The sequence below is a fragment of the Daldinia childiae genome (genome assembly GCF_008694065.1).
Source record: "Daldinia childiae strain JS-1345 chromosome Unknown Scaffold2, whole genome shotgun sequence".
In the NCBI taxonomy this organism is placed as follows: Eukaryota; Fungi; Ascomycota; class Sordariomycetes; order Xylariales; family Hypoxylaceae; genus Daldinia; species Daldinia childiae.
Window position 1 is genome coordinate 6576014 of NW_022984643.1, and position 21999 is coordinate 6598012.

At 45.6% G+C, this 21999-nt stretch overlaps 4 protein-coding genes across 5 annotated transcripts; 1 reads left to right on the forward strand and 3 right to left on the reverse strand.

Annotated features, from left to right (window-relative positions):
• Positions 1 to 1707: 1707 nt before the first annotated feature.
• On the forward strand, positions 1708 to 6573 carry GL218_02606 (Brefeldin A resistance protein; the record flags this gene model as incomplete). The annotated part of the gene is made up of 4 exons (XM_033579134.1): positions 1708 to 2709; positions 2781 to 5927; positions 5985 to 6342; positions 6428 to 6573. 4 exons carry the CDS (start codon positions 1708 to 1710, stop codon positions 6571 to 6573), a joined length of 4653 nt encoding a protein of 1550 aa, XP_033437944.1.
• A 448-nt stretch (positions 6574 to 7021) lies between these two features.
• On the reverse strand, positions 7022 to 8027 carry GL218_02607 (uncharacterized protein; the record flags this gene model as incomplete). The annotated part of the gene is made up of 2 exons (XM_033579135.1): positions 7022 to 7506; positions 7562 to 8027. 2 exons carry the CDS (start codon positions 8025 to 8027, stop codon positions 7022 to 7024), a joined length of 951 nt encoding a protein of 316 aa, XP_033437945.1.
• Positions 8028 to 14053: 6026 nt separating this feature from the next.
• On the reverse strand, positions 14054 to 14323 carry GL218_02608 (uncharacterized protein; the record flags this gene model as incomplete). Its single annotated transcript, XM_033579136.1, has 1 exon — positions 14054 to 14323. The coding sequence occupies one exon, from the start codon at positions 14321 to 14323 to the stop codon at positions 14054 to 14056; it is 270 nt and encodes an 89-aa protein (XP_033437935.1).
• A 5381-nt stretch (positions 14324 to 19704) lies between these two features.
• GL218_02609 (putative DNA primase large subunit) lies at positions 19705 to 21395 on the reverse strand (the record flags this gene model as incomplete). 2 transcript variants are annotated; one of them, XM_033579138.1, is made up of 4 exons in its annotated part: positions 19705 to 19879; positions 19942 to 20549; positions 20607 to 21142; positions 21206 to 21395. In XM_033579138.1, 4 exons carry the CDS (start codon positions 21393 to 21395, stop codon positions 19705 to 19707), a joined length of 1509 nt encoding a protein of 502 aa, XP_033437937.1. The 2 variants fall into 2 exon arrangements, with proteins under 2 accessions (XP_033437937.1, XP_033437936.1); XM_033579137.1 differs by lacking the exon at positions 21206 to 21395 and having other exon boundaries at positions 20607 to 21080.
• Positions 21396 to 21999: the final 604 nt, after the last annotated feature.

The window sequence follows — 21999 nt, forward strand, 5'->3', positions numbered from 1 at the left end:
GCCCTAGCTAGCTGTATCTATATTAACTGATTGGCTTCTATTAACTGTGAAGGAAGCACAGCATTAGCGCTTCGTAAGCGTAAATTTGTAATCAGAAGGGCCAAAGCCTGACAAGGCTCGGTGATATTTATTCACGACTCTACGGGTAAAAATGAGTTCGCAATTTCTAAAGAAGATTATCTATTAGCTTGAGAGTAAACTATAGGTATTATATATTGTGAACCTCATGAGGCTGCCTATGCCCGTTTAAGCCTTCATATAACTAAAGTTCATATGCGTAAAAGATAAAGCCTCAGGTCTGGGATGTAATACCCCGTAGTGTAGCATCGCCATGTAATCCTACTAACAGCGTTAATAAGCCTCATAATAACCGTGTAGAGAACATTAAGTACATGATAAACATCATATCTTACATTTTTAGGATTTTGTCTGCTCCGAACTAATCGGTGATTACCCGTCAAACTATATGATTCGAAGTAACCTATATTGAAGGAGTGTCTACGTTCAATATGATATACTGTGAGCATCATTACACAAAAAAGAAACAAAAAAAATGGAACCTGAAGATCTACATGAGGTCTTCTGGAGGAGCTCCTATTGGCTCGGGTTCTTAGATCTTGAAAGCAGTCGTATGTGACCCACGTGAGATCTACCTACATACATGCAGGGCCCGGAGTTTTGAGACATTAGGCTCGGGTCGAAATTGGCCGCAAGGGTAAGCTTATGTTATTATTCAGCTATCACAACAATGTCTGGTCAGGTCCCGGCTTGTTGGTACAGATACTGTAGTATTTCTAGGCAAATTAAATCTAAGATCTTAGTACCTCACCTAAACTCCATGCTTAAAACCGAAACATATGTGGGATGAGGGATCTACGTACTTATTTTTATTCTTTATCAAAGAGTTGATCCATTCCATCCTTATTAGTGGAGAAGATCTATCACCGTCAGCGATATCGTAATCCTTGGGATTCACAGTAGCACCTAGTACTAACCATTGCGTATACCTCGACGAGGCGATTAATATGGCCTATCTATTCCCGTTCTTATTTGTTGAGCTGACTGGGCCGTTATCTCACCGACATGTGGTGGTATGTCCGGGGGTGTTTTCGGCCACTGAAAAAGCATTCAGCTGTCCCAGTTATCAATGGCTCACCTATCGGTACTGTACGAGTACATGCCGCGGTGTATGTTCTAGTTGTGTGTTCCTAATGATAACAGGTCCGGAAGCTTGACACATCCGTCGTGGAACTCGAGATTGGTATAAACTAGGGAATCCGGTCGGCATATCGCACATATTATATTTAATACCATGACTGATTGGCGATTAAGTGTGGTGGGCCGGCCTCAACATACTTCATACTTACATCTCCACCGGGTTGGTTTTTAACCTTAGTCCCTTGCTTAACAATCAACCATTTCTTTGTTATGGTTGCCGTTAGAACTAGCGTTAACTTTACCAATAATCGTCACTTTTATTATCTCCAGTGAAAACAGTGGGATTCTTGGTGAATTATTTCAAATTTCGAAAGCTTATAGCTATTCTCAAACTTACACGGTCTTCATACCACCCCTGAAAGATTTCTCAGGTTCAGCTAAGAGACGGTTATCGTGTTTCATCGTTTGTTTAAGCCGTTCCAAGATACTCGTGCCCGTGGGCAACGCCTGTCCGACAAACCTTACCCACGTCGCTAATAGACTAGGGCCATGTGGTCTAGCGGCTTGGGTGGCGATGCCTCTCATCGTAGGGAGCTTGGAGTGCCAGTGAATCTATGGCATCGTGAAGATGCTCATATCGATAGGAGAATATCAACTGGAACTACGCAGGACTTGGAAGGTCATAATGAACATGATGACTCTGACTCGACCGGTAATGGAGAGGGCACCTGGGGTGAAAGAGATGTTGGTCACTTTGACGAACACGAGGCTATGGAGGAGCTAGAGGTACTAAGACACAACCTCTCACGGCTACAAGGAACAAGAACGAGGGACTCACGAGCCAGCGGACACTTCGATTTGACTCAAGTTCGCAGTCGTCGTAGTGAAGCAGCCGATGCACTTTCAACACATGCTCGAGCTGAACTCGGGGACGACGAAAAGGCCGTAACAGAGGAGGAGGAAGAATTCGAGCTGGGAAAGTTCATGCGTGATGGCCACTTTGAAAAGCGTACAGAACACGGCTCTGAGAAGCGAGTCGGTGTCATATATAAGAATCTCACAGTGAAGGGTGTGGAGAGCGCCTCTTCTTTCGTTCGTACACTCCCGGATGCCATAATTGGAACATTCGGTCCCGACCTATACCACATTGTTTCGCGTTTCTTTCCCTTTTTGCGATTCGGCAGAAATCAGTCGACGCGTATATTAATCAACGACTTTACGGGATGTGTGCGCGACGGCGAGATGATGCTTGTTCTGGGCCGTCCCGGTTCCGGATGTAGCACATTTCTTAAAGCCGCCAGCAATAACGTCGATTCATTTGCGGCCATCGAAGGAGAAATATCATACGGCGGTATTCCATCCAAGAAGCAGAAGCAGATGTATCGAGGTGAAGTAAACTACAACCCCGAGGACGACATTCACTTCGCTTCCCTTAATGTCTGGCAAACTTTCACATTTGCGCTTATGAATAAGACAAAGAAGGGTGCTAAAGAGGAAATACCAATCATCGCTAACGCCCTATTAAAAATATTCGGTATCGGTCATACCAAGGTAAGTAATAACCATAGCCCCCTGAGATATCTCTGAACAATTCTCGGTAAGTCAATTACTAACAAGATTAGTATACACTCGTTGGCGATGACTACACTCGAGGAGTGTCCGGCGGCGAGCGTAAACGAGTATCCATTGCTGAAACGCTCGCATCAAAGTCCACCGTGATGGCATGGGACAACTCAACTCGCGGTTTAGATGCCTCAACAGCTCTTGACTATGCCAAGTCACTAAGGATTATGACCGACATTAGCAATCGGACAACACTCGTGACACTATACCAAGCCGGTGAAGGCATCTACGAGCTCATGGACAAAGTCCTAATCATCGACCAAGGCCGGCAGATATTCTCAGGACCAGCTAAGGATGCGAAGCAATACTTCATAGACCTTGGGTTTGAATGTCCCGAAAGGCAAACTACGGCGGATTTCTTAACCGCTGTCACGGATCCAAATGAGAGGCGTTTCAGACCTGGGTTCGAGGACCGAGCACCGAAAACGGCCGAAGAGCTGGAGACGGCCTTCCGTAACTCGCCGAACTACCAAAAGCTGTTGGAAGATGTCAAAGATTATGAAGAGCATCTTCAGCGCACAGATTTCGCAGATGCGAGGAAATTTGAAGGCGCCGTGCAGGAGGCTAAGTCGAGGCACGTTAGCAAGAAGTCCCCCTATACAGTGTCGTTCACTCGCCAGGTATGGGCGTGTACCAAACGAGAATTCTGGCTCTTAATCGGGGATAAAATGACTCTCGGGACGAAATTCTTCATTACAATTTCTAGCGGTCTCATAGTCGGCTCCATCTACTTCAAGGAACCGTTCTCAACTGCGGGGGCTTTCACCCGTGGTGGCGCCTTGTTCTTCTCCGTGGTCTTCCTCGGCTGGCTCCAGTTAGCAGAGCTCGGGAAGGCCGTCGGTGGCCGTGCGATCGTCGCTCGACATCGGGATTATGCCTTCTACCGCCCTTCTGCCGTGTCGCTTGCCCGTCTTATTCTAGACTTCCCACTCATATTCGCTCAGGTTTCTGTATTTGGCATAGCCATGTATTTCATGACGAACTTGGATGTCGATGTAAGCAAGTTCTGGATATACTTATTATTCGTTTATACCACGACGATAATGATCACGGCCCTCTACCGGATGTTTGCTAGTTTATCGCCGGAAATTGACACCGCTGTGCGCTTCTCTACCCTTGCTCTCAATTTGCTTGTTATTTTCACGGGGTATGCTATACCCAAGACACAACTCTTAGACAAGTACATCTGGTTCGGGTGGCTATATTGGATTAATCCTTTATCTTACAGCTTCGAGGCAGTCTTAACAAATGAGCTCTCGGACCAACTGATGGATTGCGCCCCTGAGCAGCTCGTCCCTCGAGGTTCTAACATCCTACCCGGGTATCAAGGGTGCGCTCTTACTGGCTCTAAGCCAAATTCCCAAGTAGTTGCGGGCAGTGACTACTTACAAACTGCCCTTGGCTATAGCCGTTCGAACCTGTGGCGAAATTTTGGTGTTGTAATTGCTTTCTCGATTCTCTATCTCCTAATCACAGTTTTCGCGACGGAGATGTTCGATTTCTCATCTGACGGCGGCGGTGCTCTAATCTTCAAGAAGAGTCGAAGAGCGAAGAAGCAAGCTCAGAAGGCTGCTACGCCATCCGACATTGAGAACGGAGGTGCCGACAGCAGTGGGTCTTCCGCTACCAGGGTCGAGAACTCCCAGGCTACTAGTGAGGAGCAGAACGAGGCATTAGGACAACTAACAAAGAGCGAATCAATATTCACTTGGCGAGACGTCGAGTACACCGTACCCTACCTCGGCGGCCAGCGTAAGCTTCTAAATAAAGTCAACGGCTATGCGAAGCCTGGTATCATGGTCGCACTCATGGGTGCTTCCGGCGCTGGCAAGTCGACCTTGCTAAATACTCTGGCGCAACGACAGCGAACTGGTGTGGTAACAGGTGAGATGTTCGTTGACGGAAAGCCGCTGGGACCCGAGTTCCAACGGAATACGGGATTCTGCCTCCAAGGAGATCTTCACGACGAAACTCAAACCATTCGAGAAGCCATCGAGTTCTCTGCTCTGTTGCGACAAGAAGCGTCCGTTCCCCGAACCGAGAAACTCGCATATGTAGACAAGATTATCGACCTGCTCGAACTCAATAATCTTCAGGATGCGATCATCAGCTCGCTCGGCGTTGAATTACGCAAGCGACTTACCATTGGTGTGGAGCTCGCTGCCAAGCCGTCCCTACTTCTGTTCTTAGATGAGCCAACATCCGGTCTTGATTCCCAGTCAGCCTACTCAATCGTCACTTTCCTTAAGAAGCTCTGCGCTGCTGGCCAAGCTATCGTCTGTACTATCCACCAACCGAGCTCAGTCTTAATCCAACAATTCGATATGGTACTTGCTCTTAACCCGGGAGGAAACACTTTCTATTTCGGTCCCATCGGAGAAAATGGCAAGGATGTCATAGACTACTTTGCCCAGCGTGGGGCTACATGCCCTCCTGAGAAAAACGTCGCCGAGTTCATTCTCGAAACTGCCGCGCGACCTCATAGGCGACCTGATGGTACCAAGGTTGACTGGAACGAGGAATGGAGGAACAGCGAGCAGGCACAAGCAGTTATCGAAGAGATTGATGGCCTCAAGAGAGTCCGTAGCACGGTGCCACATGGTGGTGAAATCTCAAATGAACGGCAAAGGGAGTTCGCCGCATCAGCTTGGGTACAGACAGTCGAATTGACGAAGCGCATGTTCAGACAATACTGGCGTAAGTCGTCTTATCTATACGGAAGACTATTCGTCGCGGTACTTATCGGCATCTTTAACGGATTCACATTCTGGAAACTCGGAAATAGTGTCCAGGATATGCAGAACCGCATGTTCACCATATTCCTGATCATCATAATTCCAGCCACCATCGTCAACGCCGTCGTACCTAGGTTCGACCAAAATCTAGGCCTGTGGCAAGCCCGCGAGTATCCTTCTCGGATTTACGGCTGGGTAGCCTTCAGTACTGCTAACATCGTTGCTGAAATCCCCGCTGCCATAGCTTCTGGTATTATATATTGGGCTCTATGGTGTTGGCCTAGCGGCCTCGCTGATAATAGCTTGTCTGCTGGATACTCGTTCATAATGACGGTGCTTATGTTCCTGTTCATGACCAGCTGGGGTCAGTGGATTTGCGCGTTTGCACCTAGCCTGAGAGTCATTGACAACGTAAGTTTTAGGATTTGACATTTTGATAAGCTCTCTGATACTAACTACCAGGTGTAGGTGTTGCCATTCTTCTTCGTCATGTTTAGTTTATTCAACGGTGTAGTACGATCCTACTCAACACTCCCTGTGTTTTGGAGGTATTGGATGTACTGGGTCAACCCCTCTACATACTGGATCGGCGGCATGCTAGCTGCGTCGATTGATGGGGTTCCTGTCCACTGCGACCCGTCAGAGACTGCTCAGTTTAACGCGCCTCCGAACGAAACTTGTCAGTCCTACGCTGGCGAGTTTACACGGAATTTCGGAGGCTATCTTCTCAATCCTGAGGCCACAACTGGGTGCCAGTACTGCCCGTACAGTGTTGGCAATGAATATCTTGCCACACTAAATATTAACGCTAGCGAAATATGGCGAGGTAAGTTGAAATCCATATTTTCTACAAGTCCCCTATAAAAGATGCATATGTACGCATAGAGATGTATGCTAACATTTTATGTTAGACTTCGGCATCTTCCTAGCTTTCTGCATTTCTAATTGGGCTCTTGTATACTTCTTCATATACACGGTGCGAATTCGCAACTGGAGCTTCGGACTTGGTTATGTCTTCGGTGCTCTGGGTAAGCTCGTCAAGTTATTAAAGCGATAATTCAAGAGTCTCAATCGTAAGGGCGACTAAGGGCCGCTACCGCATCGGTCCAATCGCATCGCATATCCCTTTATTCGAGACCACTAAAGGGGTTTACATATTCAATATTTCTGGTCGCCTGATGTTCCCGTGGGGACGTGCGAAAAGTGGGGTGTAATAGGGGTAATAGGGGCAATAGGTCTCTAAGTTAGACGTTAAGGTAACGATGGTTCGATAGTGTACCAATGCGCTAGTCGAATTATTTTACGCTGATCTTGATGGTATTATATGGGTTCCTTCAAGTTTTGGATATAGAAAGGGACTCTTAACGAGTTGACGTAAAGATGAGGAATACACTAGATTTCACCTCAACATAGGGCGCATTACATAGAATGAAGAATGATGATGAGCTTATTATTAAGATAGATTTAGTTTAAGCAAATACTAGTTACTGACTTAGTTTATAATGCTAGATCTCCTCCGGACGTATATAACCAAACTTCTCAATCACACTCTTCGCAGGATTAATACCGTCCTTCTTACACTGGTTTATCTTATCCACAGCCTGCCTAGCGAACTCTCTAACCTCGGGGCTGGACTCATTACTCTCTGCAAAAACCTTAAACTTAACACTCCATACATACCACAAAGCTTTGCTATATCTCAAGCTTCCGACTTCGACGAGTATGCGCTTCTCACATAGTTCAAAGAGCGCATCTCCAGCATAGATGATCCACTGAGCCGCCGCTGCTGCGTAAGGTTCGTGGCGAGGCAACTCTTGCAAGATATGATCTTGATGAGTTGTTGCGAAGGGCGACGGTCGCCGTAGTGCGCTTAGAGTGTTCGTGTCCGCTACACCGGATGCCAATAGGCGGGCCAGGAAAGCAGAGAAGTTGGTATAGGCAGTAGCAGCACTTGGGTCACTCTCTACCTGGCGCGCACCGTTAAAGTTGCCTAGGTTAAATAGATGAGTTGCAGGATCTAGATTGGAAAAGTTTCGAGGAAGTACCTTGGTCGAGATCCCAAAGCCATTGAGTAAGGCCTTCATACCGAGTCTCTTTCGTGACATTCCAGAGTATGGTTTCTCTCATCTCTCCAGCAACGAACTCGGGGACGGGACTTTTAGGTAATTGCTGGAGTGCCAGGAGCAGATATACAAGTCTGTCTTGACCTTTATGGTCAACAGGTACTTTCATGGCTGCTCTTCCTAGGCAGTCCCAGAGGTATCCCATCCATCCACTAGGTTTAGGGGCACGAACAGCACCGGATTCTATCTGTTCTGCTGTCGGATCTGATACCGAATTGTAAGAAGTATAAGCATCGCGGCAGTCGTCAATAATCACCCCATTAATTATCTTCGCCGCAGACTCGGGAGATTCTCTGTTGTCGACAAGGTCCTGTAGTGTAGCAACGATTTTCTTCTCCGTATCCGAGTCACCCTCGTATGAGAGATCGAGAGAGATAAAAGACGACATGGTGCTTGTATTGTGACAGGTGCTTAACATCAAGACATATGGAACAGATTATCGAGAATATCTTGAATTTTATATAAACAGCCCCTTTTATCTCACAACTACCATAACTAAGTTGACACAGGTTCGCCGGTGCCTAGAAGCTAAGAATGGAGATCGTATCGATTAATGGCGGGGCTGATGCGGCTGTTGCTTACGTACGGTAACGGTATTAATACGATGAAATTTGTATCATTCAGCATAAGATCCTTTATAGGTTCATAAATCTAGACATGATCGGGAAGACATTATTTTCATAAATAGCAGAGGTAAATAATAATCTACAAGACGTTTTTAATTAATACGAATAGCCAGTTTAAGATCAATGTGGTTTTTACTATGGTTTTTTCTATGGTAAAAGGTCCGGTAAGAAGGCAATTGGTAAAACTAGGAGTTATAGAGATCAATTCAAAAAGTAGACATTGGTTGAGATAGAGAGATAATAGTAGTTGTAATTTTCTAAAGTTAACTATGTGGGCTAGTTTTTAAAAGACTCGGTATTTCATACCTTCAGTTTCAAGCTTCCCATCCGACTGAGCGCATCTGCGTCTTACCTTTGAGCTAAGAAGCAAAACTCTTTCCAAGCCTTAAGTAAATTACCAATCTTGCTATTACTTACCTTGCTACAAATATATACCTAAAAAAAGAACATCTCGAAAATTGAAGCAATCGTCACTACATAGGCTTCCGATTGGTTGAATCAACCCAAGTCATTAGACTTGCGTATTAAGACCAAGAGGCTCTAGGTACTCCTTAAATGCTTGTCTACCATTACGCGATTCACCCTTCAATTCAAGGCTTCTTATTAGCTAAATAGCTAAAAATCTAGATAAATACCTACCTAATCCAAGCTTATATTATATAAGACCTATTAAGATGTTTAGCAAAAACTAGTTACAAGAAACCGGGAAACCGACCAAGTTTAGCAAGGTAGCGGAAACCAACCGGTGTTCCGGGATCTCGGTATTGCATCATATTACAGATTTAGCTACACTACATACATCATCCGTCTTGGTGGAAACAATCTACATCTGCCATCTCGCATTAGAAACTTCAGTTAAGGTTTTTGGGTAAAAGGTTGGTTGGGTGGGTACCCCATCCCATCTTGCATAGGTAGCTATTGGGGAAAAAGCTTGTGAAAGCTTATGATGTTTATTAACTAGGTTACCTACCTAACACAAGCTAATCTTGGAGAACTTGTTTTTGATTGGTCTATTAATCTACTGGCTCGGAGTCCGGAAAACTTTCCTACCCAAAGGAAAGAACCTAAGGCTTAAATTAAAAAATGGAAGGCTTAACAATCTTTGACCAAGGCATGCAAATCGACGGCGCTTTGCTGGTCCGACATGATTCGTAGCTGCGCTTTTCGCGAGATAGCCGGCGTAAACTTTTTAAAGGGAACCACGTTCCTGGCGCTGATGCTGGCGTTGGTGTTGGTGTTGGTATTGGTATTGGCGCCGATACTTCCCCCTCAAGCTTATCATTCTTTTACTTTTTACCTTTTTTTTACCCCAAAACCATACCCAGTCTGCATTAACATGCAGTCATGACTCGTCGGCGACATCAACAAGTAACAACTCAGATACGTCGGATAACCAGCTTCCAAGCTCTTTTGTGGGGGTCAAGTTAAATGTCACCATCCCAACCCGTCTACTGGATGCTGCGCGGACCGCCAGCGGGTTTGAGCTTTTCCCGCGGAGCTTTCTGAATTCCCTCATTTGCTTGACTAGCCGACGACTAGGCTAATACCATTAACTTCCCCGCGATACCATGGCGTACCAGATAGGAATGTTTTTCGTTGATATGCGCCAACGCAGGGCATGATTGAGTTGCGTGGCTACCTACCTAGGGTTAGGCAATTTTCGTATTGGGTAGAATAGCAAAAGTACACACAACGTTTTACGAACGGGGCCGAATTATGTTGTGAGCTATATATGCTAGGCTCGCATTCGACGCCGCGAACGCACGTTCATCAAGGGATGACAAGAATCCACACCGCGCATAAATGTATACATGTGTTAAAAAGTGCCAGCCACCAATTTGATCTGCGGTTCGACCTGTTGGCTTTGTACCTCGAAAATTCGGGACGAGGAGGTTGTGCTGCGCGATGATGTCGACGCACATCCTGCATGATGATGAAAAAGGACCCTGATCGTCACATTTTGGCTGAATTGGATAATTCAGGATCATGTTCGGACCAACCATAGCTTGCCAACTTCTATGACATATGCTTAGGGCACCTGTTCCTATGCGCGCATGTGCTCACAGGGAATGTTAAACGACGGGAGGGTTACAGTGTCCCCTCAGACGGAGAGCTGCCGAACCCTTTCTTTGAACGAGCAGGATTTAAGGATCTGCCGGAGTCGTGGCTTGGCATGTATGGTTGAAGACAGCTATCATGGTGTCGCAGTGCAGTTGTGCAGACAAGCTTACCTAGGTAGGTAGCTACTTCACATGTCGAGCTCATGTAGTTGGAATAAGCACGGCATGAAGATTACTCGTCGACCTCTGAAGCTCTGACTCGCGGCTGTTACTAGCATAGTAGGACGAAGTTGAGCTGGGATAGAGCTCTCTGACCTATAGGAGATCAAGGAGGACAAGCAGGGTCCAATAACGGTCATGACTATTGCATCTAAGCTCTCCGATAGACCCGAATATACGACACTATAGTAAGTTAATATAATGAATATATGACTGGTTTCTTGGTAACATCTTGCATCAGGGTGTTTGGTAAGACATAGCTATCATGATGCCAATCTACCTCATAGCTACCCTACCCAGTACAACCACATGGCATAAGAGATAATCTTGTGTACCTAAGTGATAGATAGACATGCAAGATATAATATTGTAATTTTTAGGGATTTGGAGTTCATTCAGGCGTATGTATATGCTAGATACCTACCTTAGGTACCTACATATGTACGCAATATTCTAAGCAAAAGGGGCGCGCTATCGATGGTATCATAGACTTTCCCGTCCATACACGTAATAGCCCGCCTCGTTTTCCCACTAAGAGTACGGCAATCCTTCAGCGTAGCGCCCTATGCGGCTATTCCAAAGCTAGAAACAACCGTCGAGCATTCGTTGCGCGCCGTCTTTCCTATAGTACGACACTAGTCTCCTGCCAGCTCCCTTCTAATCTAGAGTGCGGCATCTAGTGCCCGCTTCTCTAGCCGGGCTGTATGATACGCGTAAATGAATGCGTGTACATATGCGGCAGTGTTATGGACTGCGACGGCTTGGGCAGAACTATTGAGCATTTACACACGTAAGCTGTATGTACATTGCGTATCTGATATGTTCAAAGTCTTGTAGTTGGCTAAGTACCTGATCGAGAGAGCCTCATTTATTCAATTCGGTATAGTGGCAGTTAGGTGATTTAGAGAAACCGGCTATTCAAAAGTACCTAAGGTAGTCCCACTTGTACTTGTCTTTTGAGTTAGAATATCTTTACTAGCTTAGAAACCTCCAATAAAATTCCAAATCATTCATATTGATTAAGTTTATTTAATCAAATCACAGATAAAAATTGCATTAGGTAGGGAGACGAAGACGAATAGTGAGAAGACAATATATCATCATTTGAATTATATCATAATATAGTAATAAAAATGCCACCCAGTGTAGATCCCCGTATGGTTTTCCATTCCAAATACCCCAAAAAACCATTATGCCCTTCGTGTATTCGCCTACCCGCAGCATGTCGATACCCTAGATGTCTCCCCAATTCATATACCCGAGGTCTATTGGTACCCACACATCATGCCCAGCCCTAGTTCCCCCAATTGGACGCCGTGGAAAAACAAGAAGCAAAGTACATGTAAAAAATAAAGATATGAACCCAAAACCAAATGCAACCCGACCGGCAAGTTTACCACCAAAGCCCGCCAAGACAGAAAAAAATTGGGGGAAAGGCGGAGGGGGGTATCGAAACATCCACTCATTCAATTTATGCGAAACGGAATAAGATATCACGGTAACCAGAAAAGGCCATCCGAAAGCGCCTGACAGAGCGACATGGGGATGAGATACGAAAAAAAAAAAAAAAACAGCCAGCCCAATCAATACGAGCTTGTTAATGTTTTTTTTCTTTTTGCTTTTCGATGGGAAGAAGAAGTGAAGCGAAGCGAATTAATTTGCAGGGCAGGAATGCTGTCGACAGCAACGTGCCAGTAGAAGAGGGGAATGATTATACATGGGACCTGCAAGGGCCAAGTAGGGTATGTAGTTCCGTAGTCGCCGACTCGAGGAACAGTCTTCTCATTTTGCTTTCTCCCCCATGCTGCACGATGCTTGATGCACGCGCACGTAAACGGGAGAAGTCAGAAACAAAACAACGGTCGGACGCAAGCAGACCGCCAGCTGCACGTGCGTCTTCCGAAGCGGACATCTCCTCCTCCTCCCCCCCTCCCTACATTACATAGGAAGATGGGGAGAAAATTGAAAATAGATTGATTGATATATTGCACGCGCGCAAGCGAATACCACATGTGTGTGATTGCATAGCGTTCGCCGCAGCGCCGGCGCCATTGGTGGGAGGTAAAAGCAGGAAAACGTCACAGGAGCGCAGACGGACCGGGGTTCGGTAGTATTTGCCGGGGCTAGAGCCGGGTTACGGAGCGGTGATTGGCTAAACGATGAGATAGGAATCCACAGCGAAGGGCCATTGGCGACTTTGGATTGGCCCGGGTTGTTTGGGTCAAGATGCGTATGACGTGTGAAGGCCCCATCGAAGCAAAAGACTCGAAACAAGCCGGGGTTGAGAGGGGCACATGCTAGTGTCTCTGCTCTATTTCCAAGTCCTCCCGCTCTCGTGTGTTGGCTTTGCTTAGGCAAAGGGAAAAACGAAGTGGTGATGTTTGCATGGTGTTGTGACAATGTAAAGTCAGTCCTTCGTCGCCCGACTGTAAAGTTCAAAAACTTTAAGGCACATCGAACTCGTTTAACCCCGATTGTTGGTTGGCTAATAAAGGCGATGTTGTGCTTGTGCTTGTGCTTGTGTTTGTGTTTGTGCTCACATTCGTACCTATGCCTAGCAACCAAGACTCGGATTCAACGGCTGGTAGCATCCTGGGCGTATGCGCCTCTATGCCGCGTATCCCGTATTGAGATCAGATCAATATCCCGTAGATGAAAAAATCATAGTGGTAACATGCAATTCTCCAAATTGCATCAAATATAAATCTGTTAGTAATATGGATATGGGGAGAAAAGGGGGGGGGAAGGGGAAAGGACCCGATCCGAAACCCATCCATCATTTCTTCAGATCTGTTTGGGTGACGGGAAGATATGCGAGATAGCCGGGAGAGCGTCCGCTAAGATCCCGTGTCGCCATGCAAGATACAAGATAGCGAATTCGCTATGTTTCGCAGTTCCCTGTCAATCGTATGTTTTGGGATAAGGTCGACCTGCTGCTGCTGCGACCCAAAGCTTGGGGTCGATGGTGGCGAAATTGAGTAATTTGGGAATTTTGAGAAAGAAAACCCACACTTGGCTTAGAGTAGAATAAAGGGATGAAAATTATTTTTTTAAAAAAAAAATCCCTGCGAAGCTGTTTGGCTGTGCGTTGAGTAGATGATATGCACCTGTCGCTGAATGTAGATATCCTGACATCTTGGAGAATTATTATCCATGCAGATGCAGCGGAGCGTCGTAAGCTTGTGTTTGGCTGGTTTGGCTGATTTCTCCTTTTTTGCGCAGAGGCGCATGACCATAGCAAAGCTTTTGCGGGATGCCATTTGTCGGCTTCCTTCTCTCATGGAGGTCTGAAAATGCGATTTGTTCAAAAATCCATATTCTTTTTCTGGCGAAAACCCATGGTAAAATGTTGTTTAGCTCAGGTTAGAATGTTGTTGAGTTGTTGTAGTCTTGTAGGAAAATCTTGTCGTCGAAAATATGTAATCGACCTCTCTCTGTCTGTTTGTTTGTCTGTCTGTCTGTATCTCTCTCTCTCTCTCTATCTCTCATAACACCCATTGGCGACGTGTTCATTTATATCCAACCGCTGTCGCACACTTCTGGCAATAGTAAAGGTTAAATCCAACTCGAATCATTCCTGTCGATGCAGGGTCGTCGGTCGATGTGGCTTCGACATGGCGATGGCAGCGGAGGCAGCGCATCACCTCGACCGACGCAACGGGTTGGACGTCCATACTGATTCGGATAGAGAGGTCGGTGTCGGACGACGATGGTGAGCTGCTATCTGAATCTATGGACGAAGAGCTAGCGTAATGTGTTTTTTGAGGACGAGTTGACATGTTGAAGAGTGGCGAGGCGGCGTGGACTAGCGTATATGTATCTGTGTGGAGGGGAGGGGGGGATGTTGGCAGCTTATATGGAAGCCTTTCAAAAAGTCGGGAATGGAATATGAGGCGTGGAGCTTTCTTGGGGGGCCCTGTTTCGGAATGTTTGGCGTAGGCTCAAGCCGAGAGATCCAGTTCTTATTATTCCACAGTTACCAGGGGTGGGTAAGAAAACAAGAGCTCCGCAAGGGTGGCCCTCTTCTTTTTGTATGTAGTAGGGTTATGTGGGTTAATGTAGGTTATGGTAGAGGCCTGACCAAATCCCAGAAAAGACAGGCCCCAGTCTTGGTTGCTAGCTAGTAAGAGGTAGTACACAGGACAAGTATAACCGTATAAGAACGCAGTAATATGGCGCAAGTATCCAAGTGGGGAACTGACGGGGAGCAGGCCAGCAGGTGTCCAGTTTGTGCCTGGTCACGAATAAACTAGGGTGTAACCTATGTATGTATGGACGAGCAGGGCAAGGTAGGGGAGGTATGTAATAGGTAGGGAGGTAGGGGGTATAATAGTGTAAGAAGAAAAAAGAAAAAAAGAAAAAAGGATGGAATAGCGTGCTGCCTAAAATCCCGATGACCTCGGCGTTTCGCGTTTCCTTCTATTCAAGCGGATCCGTCGGGCTCAAATAACAGCTTCATTCATGCGTTGAATACTTCTTGCGGTGGCTTTTTTCTTCTATGATACGATGTACTCCTAGAATCATATGTACAGGGCGAGATGTGATGATGAACCTTCGGTCTGGCGCTTTGTTATCTGTGTTTACAATATGTAATAATATTCCCAGATTAATCCCGGGAATGATTGATTCAGGACGACAGTGGACAGCTATATACCATGGATCTGCTTGCGACAGCTGTTCCCAAGATAAGAGATTAATAAACTGTGGATGTATGTATTTAAGTCGTTTCGCATGGTTTCCAAAAACAAAGTAAACAGAGCCTCGGGAATTAACAAAGCTCAATTTGATATTGGATATTCCTATTTGACCGTCTAGTTTTACCGTTATTACTGTGTGCCCTGTAGACCTGTAGAGTTATATCATATAATGAATCATGGCTTAACGGTATCGAGATCCGTAAATGCGCTTTATTAATCCATCGAAGATGTCAATTGTAGGTAATGTCGTAGGACCACACTAGGTATTACTTTAAGCTACGTAAATAGTTGGTGTAGCAGGTTTACTCCAAGATGGAGGGAAGATGCTGTCATCTATTGCGTGGGCACCAATATCATGAATCGGATGAAAATCCGGCGTTACGCACTGTTCTAATTACTCTCTACCTAGTAATAAATTGGGATGACCTCCGAGCCTCCTGTTGATATCTAAAACGCTCCGAGACTTGTATTAGTATTTAATTCTCCATTATAACATGGTTATGTACTACACCACAGGCTATTGACGAAATGTGGTTAATACTGTTCTGATATTGACCCTACTCTAAAGCAGCAGCAAGCGATGACCACGAAGAACCACGATGGCTGAGACTTGCTGATACTTGCTGATACTTGGCTTGCATTATTCCTTGGCATGCTATTCGTTGGATGGATCTCTTACACGTGCTACTATTGGGGGTTTAATTTCTACTGCTTTTATCACTTGCAGATGCAAACCTGTGGTGAACTGTCACGATCCGATCTATGAAGGATGGCATTACCTAACAAACAAATAGGTGGCTTGATATAACTATGTAAACTATTCAGCGGTTAAAAATTGCGCAGGCTTGGTATTCTCTTAGAAAGGGCTCTCTCAGTCGAGACTCCATAGAAAGAAGAAAATCCAATTTGAGTAACGATTGAGATAATGGCGCTTTTCACACCAATCTTCTTTACTCTGAGAGATCGTGAGCTGGCCGAACCTTTGACTTGAGCCCCGATGAATCTGCTAAGTCTCGATCCAGACCCTTCTCCCGCTAGACCTGGTGACGATCACTAACGGTAGGGATCCTCCAGATCCCACACTATAGTCAACCCACTAGAAGCCCCAACTGTCCAAGAAAAAAAACATATTTGCCACTCGCACAAGAATAGCATAATAATACCGCGGCGTTTGTTTCATAACGGTTCACAAAGAAAGTTAGAACTAAACTCGATAGAAAAGATCCGGTATCAAGCCTAATGCCCTTATCCCGGATCGTATGCCCCCCTTGCGCAGTCGCGAACCCGAGTCTCTGTCGACTCCAGTTTTACCCTCACTACGGTTCTATGTATGAATGGATCTATCTGATCTTGTAGATCCACTTTCAGGGTGGACTTGTGGGGGGCTACGAAACTTGGAGAACAATCATGAAGTCCCGCGACGGTGTACCTTAAGGTTAGCAGCCGACAGATGGAATTCTCTATACAGCATTTGACCTTGCGTAGTCAATTTAGCTGAATCTTCAATATCTTTACGTATAAACTCGTGTAACCGGTCAGATGTTAGCATTCGAGGGGTGGTTGAGCAAAAACGCCGACAGGACGCCTATATGCAAGCCTAAAAACCACAACCGCAAGCCCTCTATGTGAAAAGCAGGTCTCGTCACTGACTTGGACCACTTAGATAATTTCCGTATATGCGTTGAATCTTTCACTACCCGGATGCATCGCTCGGTATTTCCTTTGACGAGCTGAGAAGTTGACCGGCGAAGACGGACTCGTGGCCGGCTATTCTTGAATCTTCCATGAAGCATCTCAGTCACACTCTAGACTCGAGATAACTGTAGATAATACATAGAGCCTCACTTAACAATACCCTTGCCATATGATTTCCCGTGATCTAGACTCTTTGGTCCTATCTAGACGATTCTATCAAGAAAATCTTTGATACCGACAACATACGACCGATTATGTTATCCGGGCTTCGAATCTCGACCTAGACAGAACAAACGATCGACAAAGAGGATCGAAGATTCCCGTTGCCCAGCCCTGCCCCAGTAATGTGGCACATAGATGGGAACGGTGGGGTCCTAGGGCGTTCCAGATCCAGTCCTCATTCATTGTCATTTTCTTATTTTACCGAATTATACATACCTACATATGAGGTACATACATTATGTCTACCTAAGGTACATAATAATAGTAGGTAACACGATTAGATTTACATTTTACGTACGGCGTACTACTCAGGAGAAAGCAAATTGAAGATTAATTATCACACCGATTAGACTAAGATTGAAAATGGGTAGCATCGCAATGTCGCAGAAATAGGTAACCCGCTTCGGATTGGAAATTTCTACATTATTCCGTACCATTGAGACTACGCAAAATTCTCCGGAGCAATACTACTACTACCTCTGTATGCTGTGTGAGTCTAACTACATAGTCTTGAGCTCGTGCTCCTCATTCTAAGCTTTATGCCTTATTCGGCCAGGACTACCTTTGCGAACTATTGGCAAGTTGGTGATGGCATATGTCCCTTTGCCAAGGAGATAAAATGCGATAGATCGCAAAACGTTCACTAGACAACAAGTTTCAGCTAACCACTGATCGAGATCGAAAAGTCGATCCCACGTTGAGAAATTTCCCATTCCTTCGAAATCGGATTCTTTTGCATAAATCCTGTCCTCTCCCCCGCTTCTTCCCATTGTCCACGCGCGATTCTTGTGCACGGGATCGATTTTGAGGGGGGGTTATTTTCTTCTCGAAGTAAAAAATATGGTCCTACTACCTCTAGTCTACACAAAGTGTACAGACTGTACCATGAATCATCACAAGCTTTTTCGTCCCCTGTCGATCTTTGTATAGATTCGCAACTTTGAGTACAAGGACACAAGGCAGGACAGGGACAAGCTTAGCTCCCCCTTCCCCCCCAATCTCTCGCGCATAATTTCCCTAAATGTCAGTACCCGTTTCGTTTCTGTACTTTTCCGTAAATTGTCCGAGAGTAAAAATATAGGACTCACTCAGCTCCCCGAGACAAAGCCAAAATTGCTTTCTCAAGGTTATGCTAGATCAGCCTCACCGAAGGTCTACACACAAAGGTTCAGGACTCTCGCGACTTCGGAGAGAATTTCTGTGGAGCTCACAGCCTTTGTTGGCTTCACCGCAGGTCAGACTTGGCCGCTAAGCCTTGGTTGCCGAGTCTTCCGTTTTTTATCATGGGATGCCGTCCGGGTTGGCATTTTCCGAATAGGGGTTTCCGCGGGTTCTTCATTGCCCGTCTCTGAGCTGACTGCGTGCCCGCTGAGGCCGTGCGTAGAAAAACTGACTCACTATATTTAATATATTTTACTAGGCCGCGTATGGAACGCGCGTGATGTAGTTTCTGTACACGTACGGCGTGCGTAGACGCTTAGACCGCTGTTTATTTAGTAAGCGTATATTTTCTACATGTGGCATAGGGAAGGATGCGTTAATCCTAACCGGTCTGTAATCCTCGAGTAAGCTACTTTGGGTATTTAACGTCTTCTACATTACTTATCGCGGATGGGCTATGCCGGGGGATCGTTCCACCACCCTCGGGGTTCGGCTCACTCTGGTGTACAATATAGGAGGGTAAGCTCCGTAACGCCGTGTATTTCTTCCCGGACACACACGGGTGTCTACAGTACCCGTTCTATATCCACCACCCGGTCTATAGGGATGTTCGCGTATTGATGACTGCAGGGAGAAGATGCAACCGGGAACGTGCATACAGTAGTCATCCTGATTTTATACGTTGCTACATGTTCTGTTAAATCGCTCCTCGACCTGCATTGGATCACGGTATTACTCTATAGCATGTTATATCACCTCGTAGTCCACCATACCAACACCTGCGTGAGCCGACAGGATTCGGCCTTTGACTGACTTATCGGAAGGCGTACCTAACGACCCTTTGCATATACTGATTGACACATCCTGTTTTCCGGTAATATAGTTCTGTGTTCTAGAGCCTCGTCTATCTACAACCGGGGAATAGGTACCCAATGTCAACCCTGGATCCTAGACAGAATTAAGGGTCGGCCACTTCATAGCCGCCGCAATATGCACGCCATATATGCTTTTGTTGGGCGGTATACTCGACTATGTGTCTAATATCAACAAGCCTCGAGGCCTAATTGTCGTACAAGCTGAATTGGCGTTTATGAGCTGTAGTGTGACCTGTCGATGTCTTAAATCTCGTCAGGAAATCGTCATTGCATATACTGTTGTCTTCATTCATTGACATGCATATGTATATCAGCCCATGGCTTTCTACTATGTAATGGACGTAGTGAAACATTATCGAATTATGCCCTACTATCGAAAAACACCACAACGCCCCATCCGAGTTTCTTGCGCACCCAACGTGGCCCTGAGGGAAATTCGTGAATAATGCATACATTCCATCCCAATCAAATCATATAATGCTAGCACAATTAAAGATATACACACGTCAACTAGAATCCCTCCATTTTGATGTCGTCCCCATTATTGGACTTGCCCAGATTCTTTAACAAGTAACTCCTCTCGAAATACTTGTTTGGGTGGACGATCGTCTCGAGCTGGGCAACGGTCATAATGCCCTCATCTTTAGCTTTTTTGAGTTCATTCTTATGCACGTATTCGAATACACTATACCGATCAATTAATCTGGGTCCAATGCTTCATAGTGCCACGGAATTGGGTAAACTTACCGATTACAAGCCATGTGGAATTTCTGATTTTCTTTATCTTCCTTGACTCCTTGCAAGACAGACCGGTCAGAGATACCTACTTGTTGGAGTAGGGAAGTAAGATTCTCTAGGTTGAAATGCCGATATGGACATCCGTGGGCTTCACCGGGGCCAGGTGGATGCTCTGTTAAAATTTTCTGGCACGAGAACGGCGAATAGCCACCGGCGCGCCTATTTGAATCTCCACCGACGTCGCCATATGTGTGCCTTACGTTGTATCTGTACTCCTTATTGAAAGTATCGTCTGTGATCTTGTGAAAGGAAGTACGCCAGAAGATTAGACATTCTTCCAAGTTTAAGCCGATACCCTTTAAGAAAAGTGTGTATTGTAGACGGCCAAAATGTTTCAAATGTGCATCCCGGCGCAGCGATCGATGAAGGTGCTGCATACATAGAGGGAAATGTGAAGATATATTGTCGATATTCCGCGCTGTGATTTCGGCGCCGGGGACAGCAGAACTGGTGCCGATATAAGCCGCATCAGGGGTGACGAAATTCTTGGAGAGGTGATCGAGGATCGGGGTAAGTCGATCGTCTTCATCAAGTCGTGGTAGTGCACGTGCCGTAAGCTATAGCAACTTAGGTTAACCTACCTAGACATACATCTTGTTTGAGAGAAGACTTACCTCTAGCGATCGGTCTAGTCTCTTCGTGAACTCAGCAGTGACCATACTTGGTAGCTCTTTTGAAGGAACGTAGGCTTTTCCGGCCTTTAATAATACCCTCCTAGATTCAACTAAATCGGGTACACGTTCCCAATCGACTTTATACCAAGCTGTCTCTTCGTCCCCCTTTCTGGAGCCGATGGTCGCTGTCAATTCGGCAAAGTACTTGTTCCTCTCGTCTTCGGCTACAGGTTCCCAATCCAAGTTTAAACCCTGGATAAAGGCGTTTCGCTCGCGCGTACTGTCCTCGGCTAATCGTAGACGGAAGAGTGTTGTCTCGACGCGACTAAATCTTCGGCGTAGGTCCTCGGTTGATGCGAATGCAAGTCTGAGAATGAAATGGCTGTAATGGTCTTTTTGCCTCTCAGCCAAGAGCTTGGACGAGGAAGATGAGTTAGAATCGAGTGGGAGGTATTTCTCGAGCAACGGCTTCATATGTGCGGCGGTCTCGGCAGGGGATTTATTGCGGAATGAGCATGCTTCTAGTTCGGCGAGGACTATAATGATGCTATCGTCAGTTTAAGATACGAATTTGCAATAAATATAGAATTGATTCATACCCCGAAGCCTATCGATAGCCCATTGCTCAAATTGCTCCAAGGTAATGTCTGCCGTCGGGGGCGTCTCATAGAAATTTAGACGATGAGGATATTGAATTTCCTTATATGTAGGTTCGGCGAATTGTTTTTTTCGGTGATCGACGACATTTCGTCTTTTAGGGTCTATACGATTAATATCTTGCCTTAACATCGTAACGGGTTACGAATCCTAAATAGCATATAGCATATGTTATGGGGTATCAATCTTAGATCGTGAAGGTTTACATGGAGACTTTTCGTCACATTATGGAATTTTAGACGACGCGACTTTACTAAGGAAAACGCGTCCTTAATGGGTGGAACGCGACTGTCAATTAAAGTCAACCAATCAAATTACATTAAAAATAAAGTCAGCATAACCCCACTATGAGATACAAAATACATAATGGCAATTTACCCCAAACCTCCAAAACCTCCCAAGACTTCGGCCCCACATCTTCCGCCTCTTCTTACGTTCTCTTATCACAATCATCACATATACGGAATCTAGTACCACTTGATTATCCGTGTATGAGACTAAGCCACACTCATGGCATATAATCTAGATCTCTCTAATGGACCGTTTATGAATGTCTTAGTTCGCACAATGTTGCCAGATATCTACCGTTTTCCGTTGGACCAGCGACATGATCATCGCTCACTATCAAAAAGCAGCGAGCTGCAACGAGCGGCAACGAGCTTGTGAAGGCACATGATACTTTTTTACGACCCCGTCATTACCGAAACCGGGTTGATGAAGCCTCAGCCAGTGTACA